Source organism: Megascapheus bottae, chromosome 7 (assembly GCF_031878675.1).
Source record: "Megascapheus bottae isolate mThoBot1 chromosome 7, mThoBot2.hap1, whole genome shotgun sequence".
NCBI lineage: Eukaryota > Metazoa > Chordata > Mammalia > Rodentia > Geomyidae > Megascapheus > Megascapheus bottae.
In genome coordinates, this window is record NC_143515.1 from 34,771,857 (window position 1) to 34,781,781 (window position 9,925).

Consider the following 9,925-nt stretch of genomic DNA (forward strand, 5'->3'; position numbering starts at 1 on the left):
TTTAAATACAACAGGACTCTGCCTGACCCAGAGAACCAATATATTTGAGTTCCTTTATCCTGTCCTGACTTATGTTAATCCTAGGAACTACTTTGGTTCTCTCTATAATGATCAGTGTGAAATTAATTGCTTGTACTGTGGAGCAGTCAGACACAGAGTGGTGGAGAGTTCCTTTTTATGTACTTTTGGGGTTGTGTTGATTTTTATTTCCTTATAGAGAATGTGAAAGTTTGCAGTGATATGTGAAACCAAATGTAGCTGGTCACAGTGGTTTACACCTGTAATCCTAGCCACTAAAGTAGTTGAGATCTGAAGTTCAAAGTTTAAAGCCAACCTGAGCAGACAAATCTGAAAAACTTTTATCTCCAATTAACCAGAAAAAAGCCAGAAATACAAGTATGGCTTAAGTGGTAGAATGCCAGCCTTACGCAAAAAAGCTAAACAGAAGTATGAGACATTGAGTTTGAGCCCCCTTAGTGGCGCAAAACAAAAGTGGACATAATAGATGTTTGAGAACTCTAAGTGAAGATATATTTCCCATGGCATAGTTACTTGGCTTTTGTGTTGACCTATCTGTTTTATTTCGTCTTTATCTATCTCTGACTGAAATATAAGTTGTTGAAAGTATAGCTGGGTGCTGGCAGCTCACGCCTGTAATCTTAGCTACTCAGGAGCCTGAGATCTGAGGATCCCAGTTCAAAGCCAGCCCAGGAATGAAAGTCCATGAGACTTTTATCACCAATTAACCACCAGAAGCCTGGAAGTGGTGCTGAAAGCGGTAGAGCACTAGCCTTGAGGTGAAGAGTTCAGGGACAGTACCCAGTCCCAGAGTTCAAGTCCCAGGACCTACAAAAAATATATATATACAAAGTACAATTTCTCTTGGTCTTGGTGGTACTCAGTGATATGCTCTTAATCCCACTGGTTAGGATTGGGACTCTTAAGAGCCAGATATCCACACAGTGAGTCCTCTGTGAGCGCCTGTGTGCAAGAGTTTAGTAAACTGAGACAGGATGGAAAAATGCTAAAAACTAAGAACTCTTAAGAGATATGGACAAATATAATTATTGAAGAAAGACAGCTTAGAAGCTCTCAAAACTATAATTTTTTAGGGAAAAAAACCCTAATTATTTTAGGAAAGCAGTGACAGCATCAAGGATTGCTTTCTAGGCCCTTAGAAGGATTGAACTAATTAATGATTTTTATATTCAAATTCTCTTAACCCTAATAACTCATAGGTAACATTAGCTTGGCAACACATTGCTATGGTCAGCCGGAAGATTGAGAATTTCAGGAATGTTATTTTTGTTCATTTGAGAGTCAGGAGTATTTAGGATCTAGGATTTTATTGACATCTGTTCTTCCTGAACCCCTGTGAGCTGGCCTTTTTTGGTGGGGAGGGGTCATGGGACTTGAACTCTGGGCCTGGGTACTATCCCTACCCCTGAGCCACAGGCCCACTTCCCTTTTTCTAGTGATTAATTGGAGATAAGAATCTCATGTTCTTTACTGCCCAGGCTGGCTTTGAACTGAGATCCTCAGATCTCAGCCTCTTGAATAGCTATAATTACAGGCATGAGCCACCGTGCTGGGCATTATAGTTCTTTTAACTAAGAAATCTCTTTGGTAAAAGCACAAGCTGGACATTTTTTTTTTTTTTTTGACAGTCCTGGGTTTGAGCTCAGGGCCTGACCACTGTCCTTGGACTTTCTCAAGGCTAGAGCTCTACCAGTTGAGCCTCAGCACCACTTTTCTATGTATGTGGTACTGAGGAATTGAACCCGGGTCTTCGTGTATGCTGGGCAAGCACTCTACCACTAGGCCAAACTCCCGGCCCAAGCTGGACATTTCTTACAACCATCAAGTTCTTTCATCTTATTCTCTTAGATATTTTATTGTAAGGTCAGAAGATATTGTGTCAAGGTTAGTAGCTAGTTTCCAAATTCTTTGTCTTTAAAAAATTTATCTCTGAGCTGGGCGCAGTGCCTCATGCCTGTAATCTTAGTTACTCTGGAGGCTGAGATCTGAGGACCACAGATCAAAGTCCGGTACTAAAGTCCAAGAGACTCTTATCTCAAATTAACCACTAGAAAACCAGAAGTGGCACTGTGGCTTAAGAAGTAGGGTGGTAGCCTTGAGCTGAAGAGCTCAGGGACAACCTCAGGCCCAAAGTTCAAATCCCACCAACAAAAAAAAAATTTTCTGTTGTCATGGTAAGCAAAAGACCTTCCAGCCATTAAAAAGAGTGATAGTCACTGAACTCTTTGAAAAGATGTCTGTAAGTATGAAGTTGTTGATAGAAATGGAAATGTTTTGAGAGAAGAAAGGATCTAAAAAAAAGGCCTAGCACTCATTCAAGATCTTAGAAAGTATAAATCAGGAAAGAAAGGTAGAAGTAAGATCAGTTGTACTAGTTATAGTTGTGGATGTATCTCTACAAACAGTTTTTTTGTTTCTTTTTTTTTCTGCCAGTCCTGTGCTTGAGCTCAGGGCCTGAGCACTGTCCTTGGACTTTCTCAAGGCTAGAGCTCTACCACTTGAGCCTCAGCACCACTTCCGGCTTTTTTCTATGTATGCGGTACTGAGGAATCGAACCCGGGTCTTCATGCATGCTAGGCAAGCACTTTAACCACTAGGCCAAACTCCCGGCCCTCCACAAACAGTTTTTTAGACACTTTTTTTTGGTGGTGTTTTTCCCAGCAATGGGCCTTACACTCAGCTTCTTCACTACTGGCTAGTTCTGTACACTTGAAACACACTTCTATTTCCAACTTATTGCTATTAATGGAGCTAACTGTCTCAAGGACTTTTCTACCTGGGCTGGTTTGAACCATGATTCTTAGATCTCAGCTTCCTGACTAGCTTGGATTATGGGTGTGATTGACCAGTGCCCAGCTACACACATCATTTTTAAGAAAAGAGAAAAAGACTGAGTTAAAGTGGGAATTGGAATAAAAAAATACTTATGTAGTTTGCAAAATGTGCTGCCACTGACTATGATGTGGAGATGAAAAATACATAGTGAATATTTTGTGTGCAAGTATTGGAATTTGAATCTGTGCACAGACTTACCACTTGAGCCACAGATGTACTTCCAGCAACTTGCTGGTAGTTAATTGGAGATAAGAGTCTCATAGACTTTCCTGCCTGGGCTGGCTTCAAACCACAGTTCTCAGATCTCAGCCTCTTGGGTATATATCATTGCAGGCATGAGCCACTAACACCCTGCTATAATGAATTTTCAAATTCTTTAGTAATATGTATACACACACACACACACACAACACACACACACACACACACACACACACACACACACAGATAGTATCAGACGGGGGGGCGGGGAGTAATGGGGCTTGAACTCCATCTGGGCCTGTCCCTGAGCTCTTCAGCTCAAGGCTACAACCCTACCCATGAGCCAAGCCCCACTGTTTTCTAGAGGTTAATTGGAGGTAAGAGTCTCAGGTCCTTTTGTGCCCTGACTGGCTTTGAACCTTGATCCTTAGATCTCATCCTCCCAAGTAGCTAGGATTATAAGCTGAGCCATCGCACCTACCCGCACCAGCTTCCCAACTCTCATATTAAGAAAATTGATTATTGCTATACTAAGGAGACAGAGTCACATGGGCAAAAGGCCTAAATGAGAAATATCTCAAGTAAAATGTTTCAGAAAGGGTATATATAAAAGAATGGAGAGACAGACACTGTGACTCAAAGTGGTAACGTGCTAGCCTTGAGTTGAAGAGCACTGGGATAGCACCCAGACCCAGAGTTCAAGCCCCATGACCACTACCAACAGAAAAATAGAAGTGAGGAGGGGAAAGAGTGTGACCTAGTGGTATAGTGCTTGCCTAGCGTGCACAAAATGCTGGGTTTGATTCCTTGGTACCACATACACAGAAAAAATGGTTGTGGCACTGTGGCTCAAATGGCTGAGTATTAGCCTTGAGAAAACTCAAGGATAGTGCCCAGGCTTCAAGCCCCAGGAGTGGCAAAAAAAAAAATGGAGAGATAAAATATCAGATTGATTTCAAACACAAATTCACAGATCTTAAAGACTGAAACTTTTTTGTTTCAGTGGGTCATGGGGCTTGAACTCTGCCTGGGCGCTGTCCCCGAACTCCCTGTCCTTGAGCCAAGCCCCCCCCTTTTTTTTTCCTAGAGGTTAATTGGAGATAAGAGTCTCAGGTCCTTTTGTGCCTGGGCTGGCTTTGAACCTTGTTCTTCAGATCTCAGGCTCCTGAGTAACTAGGATTACAGGCCCGAGCCACCACACCTGGCTAGATTGAAACATTTTGTTGTAGTTATTTTTTAAACTTCAAACATACAACTGCCTTGTCATCTTTTTTAATGTGTGGATAATTGTGAATTTGAAGTTGAAATACTTGGCTTAAGTCTTGCTATCAGTGACTTTTCTTCTGAATACATGAGGCACCTATATATGCTAATTTTAATGATTACTTTTCACTTGCCCTCTCTGCTCACTCTGAATAGTGAGCTATGAATTTGTCACCAGGCAGGTTGTAGGAAAGCGATTTACCAGATGTGAAGCAAGAGTCTGTCTTGTTTGTTGGGTACTGTGGCTCACACCTGTAATCCTAGCTACTCAGGAGCTGAGATCTGAGGATCAAGGTTCAAAGCCAGCCAGGGCCCAAAAGGACCTGAGACTCATCTCCAATTAACCTCTAGAAAATGGCTCAAGGGTAGGGTGATAACCTTGAGCTGAAGAGCTCAGGGGACAGGGCCCAGGCCGAGTTGAAGCCCCATGACCTCTCCCCCCTTAAAAAAAAAAAAAAAGGGAGTCTGTCTTGTCTTCTTAAAATCACATTAAAATCTGCAGAGTTAACCATACTCAGTAGTATTATCTGCAAAGAATTCTGAGATAGCCTTGATATATTTATAATGCTTTAGTTTGGGGCAATGTTTAAGGAATATATATTCATACAGTTTTTTTTGTGGGAAGTGTAGTAATAGAGATTTGAATGCAGAGCCTTGCACCTGTTAGTCTGATAGAATACTCCTGAGCCATCTCTTTTTTCAGTGGTCATTTTTAGGATAGGGTCTCACTTCCTGTCCATTGTATGTTTTTTTGTTTTGGTTTGGGTTTTTTTGAGAGGGGGAGTCATGTCAGTTGTGGGGTTTGAACTCTGGGCCTGGGCGCTTTCCCTGAGCTCTTCAGCTCAAGGCTAGCTCTCTACCACTTGAGCCACAGAACCCACTTTTTGTTTTTTGGTGGTTAATTGGAGATAAGTCTCATGGACTTTCTGGGCTGGCTTTGAATCGCGATCCTCAGATTTCAGCCTCCTGAGTAGCTAGGATTATAGGCATTATCCATGGGCACCTGGCTATGCTCTTATTTTTAATTTTTTTAATTGTTATTACAAAGGTGATATACAGAGGTGTTACAGTTTTATATAAGTCAGATAAAGAGTACACTCTTTCCCTGCTCCCATGTGTGCTCTTGAGTCTCAAGTTGTCTTTTATGCTTCTTATCACTATTGGGATCACCAGGATGCCACTGGGTTCAGCAGCTTCCCTCCATAGAGAGGGAGTGTCATATACTCTTCTTCCCAGGCTGGCCTGGTACCTTGATACTGCCAATCTCAGCCGACCCTATAGCTTGGAATGACAGGTAATAGGTACCATTGTACCTAGCCATAGATTTTGTTTGTTTTTGTCAGAGCTTGAACTCTGGGCCTGGGCACTGGCCCTAAACTCTTTCAGCTCAACACTAGGGCTACTGCTTGAGCCACAGCACCACTTCTAGTTTTCTGGTGGTTAGTTAATTGAAGATAAGAGTATCATGGACTTTGGTATCCAGGCTTTGAACTGTGATCCTCAGATCTCAGCCACCTGAGTAGCTAGGATTATAAGAATGAGCCACTGGTGCCTGGCACTCAGCCACAGTTTTGAAAGGGTGCCTAAAAATCTTTTCTGCCCAGGCTGGCTTTGAACCATTGTTCTCCTGTTTTCAGCTTCTAAAGTAGCTACAATTATAAGGCCTAAGTCACCAGTGCCTGGCTCCTAAATTTCTTTTCCTTGGCAAGAATACTTCATTAATGACATAATTTTCTACTGATATATCCAGAAGTGTTCTTTATATCTTTCTAAGATTCTGAACATATTTTTTTTGCCATGGGGTGTCTCGTTACTAGAAAAATTTATTTGCCAGTCCTAGGCTTGAACTCAGGGCCTGGGCACTGTCCTTGGGCTTTCCTTTTTTCTTTCTTTCTTTCTTTCTTTCTTTTTTTGCAGTCCTGGGCTTGGACTCAGGGCCTGAGCACTGTCCTTGGGTTCTTTTTCTCAAGGTTAGAGCTCTACCACTTGAGCCTCAGCACCATTTCTGGCTTTTTTCTATGTATGTGGTACCAAGGAATTGAACCTGGGTCTTCATGCATGCTAGGCAAGCACTCTACAACTAGGCCTAACTCCCAGCCCTCCTTTTTTCTTTATGGGTCATGGAGGTTGAACTGAGGGCCTGGGCACTCTCCCTGAGCTCTTCAGTTCAAGACTACCGTCCTACCCCTGGACCTTGTCTCTGAGCTCTTCAGCTCAAGGCTACTTCCCTACTGTGAGCCAAGCCCTACTTCCTGTTTTCTAGAGGTTAATTGGAGATAAGAGTCTCGGTCCTTTTGTGCCAGGGCTGGCTTTGTACCTTGATCCTCAGATTTCAGCCTCCTGAGTAGCTAGAATTACAGGTGTGAGCCACTGCACCCAGATCCTTGGGCTTTCTTAAGGCTAGTGCTCTTCCACTGGAGCCACAGCACTACTTTTGCCTTTTTCTGTTTATGTGGTACCAGGGAATCGAACGCAGGACTTCATGCATGCTAAGTAAGCACTCTATCACTAAGCCATACTCCTGGCCCCTAAAATGGAAAAATTTTTGAAGTTTCCTTATTTGGGTACTCAAATGGGATGTGTTGAGGTCAAGGGGAAAGGGGTGAACAAGTGAAGGGAATGCAGTCAAAAATCTAGTGTAAACTGGGCACGGTAATCCTGCTACTCAGGAGGCTAAGATCTGAGGACTACAGTTCAAAGCTAGCCCAGGCACTAAAGAACATGAGACTGGGGTTGTAGCTCAGGGGTAAGGCAGTAGCCTTGAGCTGAAGAGCTCAGGGACAGCACCCAGGCCCAGAGTTCAAGCTTCATCACACACACACACACACACACACACACACACACACACACACACTCATATCTAGTGTAGCCAGCTGTCAGTAGCTCACACCTGTAATCCTAGCTACTTAGTATGATGAGATCTGAGAATCATGGTTCAAAGCCAGCCAAAGCAGGAAAGACTTTGAGACCTTTACCTCCAATTAGCTATATAAAACTGGAAGTGGCTCTATGGCTTAAAGAGCTCAGGGACATTGCCCAGGCCCTGAGTTCAAACTCTACAACCAGCAGAGAAAAATACAATGTGTATTCTACAAAATTAAGAAGAGTGAGAGAAAGGGTAAGTAGAAGAGGGATGGGAAACAATGTTGAAAGGGGTGACAACGATCAAGATATATCGTATTCATAAACTGTTAAATGGCAACTCAGTATGTATAACTACTTGAAGATAATAAATAGAAAAGCTAAAAAAAGGTTTCTTGACAAGATCAAGAAAAGACTGTATAAAATGATTGTCCACAGACTATAATGAAAAATATTTGTGTGAATATTATATCTCTGAAAAGATCTATAAAGGCCTGAAAATTTTTTAATAACTATTTCCACAGTCTCATTGTTGAAATTGCTTTTTTTTAATTAAAAAAAACTGGTCTTTACAAGTATCTTAATACTTAGAATTCATACAAGATCATTCCAAGTTATAATGACTTCTGAAGGAAAAGGTTGGGGAAAACCCTGGAAAGGATGAGTCCCCTAGGACACATGCATCTGAGATACTGCTCTCTGCTCTCAGGTGGAGGAGGAGCTACAGGAGCAAGACTTCTTAGACCGCTGCTTCCAAGAGATGCTTGATGAGGAAGACCAAGACTGGTTTATTCCAGCTCGAGACCTGCCTCAGGCCATGGGACCGTTGCAGCAGCAGCTGAACGGATTATCAGTCAGTGACAGCCATGAGTCTGAAGATATTTTGGTAAGATACAGTTCCACAGATAATGTAGTAAGAAGAGTATAGGGTTTGGAAGTTACAGACTCTCATTTCTCTGTGTTGTCCTGTCTTATCTCTTAGATGGGCATTGATGAAAAGGTGCAATGAAAAGATGGGCAGAGCCCAGGAAATAGTCTTGTTGCCAACATTACCAACTTTTATCTTCCTGTGGGAGATTTCTCAACAGAGAATTGTATACAGGATAAAAATTTGATTTTTATTTTTTCTATTTAGGTTGGTTTTGTTTTGTTTTGTTTTGTTTTTGCCAGTCCTGGGACTTGAACTCAGGGCCGGAGCACTGTCCTTGGGCTTTCCTTAGGACTAGTACTCTACCACTTGAGCCACAGCACCACTTCTGATTTTTTTTTTCTATGTATATGGTACCAGGGAATCAAACCCAGGTCGTTGTACATGCTAGAAAAGCACTCTTACCACTAGGCCAAAATCTTGGTCTCTTCGGTTTAGGTTTTTGTTTTGTTTTATTTTGCCAGTCCTGGGCTTGAGCTCAGGGCCTGAGCACTGTCCTTGGACTTTCTCAAGGCTAGAGCTCTACCACTTGAGCTTCAGCACCACTTCCAGTTTTTTTCTATGTATGTGGTACTAAGGAATCAAACCTGGGTCTTCATGCATGCTAGGCAAGCACTCCACCACTAGGCCAAATTCCCAGCCCCGCTTTGGTTTAGTTTTAAATGATAGTTTACAATGGTCCCTCTCCTACTAATATACTAGGTTCTCAATGACTCTGTTCATTGTGGAAAGAACATATTCCCACGAGGCTATTTTCTATTTACAATTGGGCCCTATAAGTGAATTTCCAGCCTCTATTGAACACTGTAATTCTCATACAAATTATATTCTGAATGATTCTGCCCTGAAAGTTGCCAAAATTTGGGTTTGTTTGTTGTTGTTGTTTTTTGGTCAGTCATGGGGCTTGAACTCAGGGCCTTGGCACTGTACCTTAGCTCTTTTTTGCTCAAGGCTAGTGTTCTACTGCTTTGAGCCACACGTCTACTTCTGGTGGTTTATTGGAGGTGAGAGTCTCATTTACTTTTACTTTCCTGCCGGGGCTGACCTTGAACTTCAAACCTCAGATCTCAGCCTCCTGAATAGTTAGGATTACAGGTGTGAGCTACCAGCGCCTGGCCAAAAACTCTTAATGTGGGGGGGGGGGCGGCGGGGAGTCTATAATTTAAAATACAGCTTGACTTGAGATGCATTATTTCTTGGTTCTTATTTCAGAGCAAAAGTAACCTGAACCCAGATGCCAAGGAGTTTATTCCAGGAGTGAAGTACTGAGCTGACAGAAGCTTTGAGAGGACTTATCTGTCCCCACATCTGGGGATAGTGATGCACAGGGGGGTGGGCGGGCAAGCGTGCACAGCTGGGGAGGGGAATAGTGGTTTTACTGGATACTGTGATCCTGAGTAACTCATGTGCTCAGTCTTACTCTACAAGCCTTTGAGTATTTCTTTTTTGTTCTACTGATTTTTTGTTCAGAGCAGTTTCCTATTTTAATGTGCTTAATTATCTCTTTTGAGTTAAGGAAATTGCTATTGTTTTTCCTTTGTCAGGAATAGTCTATTGTCTGTGTTTAAGCAAAATAAGCTGACCAAGGAAAACTGGGTATTTAAGAAATACCCTTCTTAGCCTACTGTATACCTACCAGGAGCAAGAAACACCTGGAGAGCTACTTTTGGAGTCTGTTAAGCTGGATGGTAAGAGGGACAAGCAGAAGAAACAAGTGGTGTAAATAAAGAATATGAAGCTCAGCTCCCCAAATCTTGGAGTTTCTACGGTGAACTGGGATTAAACAACAACCGCTGA

The 9,925-nt window shown here is 42.3% G+C and overlaps 1 protein-coding gene across 3 annotated transcripts in view; it reads left to right on the forward strand.

Moving 5' to 3' along the window:
* Paip2b (poly(A) binding protein interacting protein 2B) overlaps positions 1 to 9,925 on the forward strand; it is a 28,972-nt gene extending 19,047 nt beyond the window's left edge. For all 3 annotated transcript variants that reach the window (XM_090336729.1, XM_090336732.1, XM_090336730.1), the window contains 2 exons: positions 7,910 to 8,086; positions 9,341 to 9,925. In XM_090336729.1, the coding sequence (XP_090192855.1) occupies positions 7,910 to 8,086; positions 9,341 to 9,397 (234 nt within the window). In that variant the 3' untranslated portion in view covers positions 9,398 to 9,925. The remainder of the gene's footprint in view (positions 1 to 7,909; positions 8,087 to 9,340) is intronic.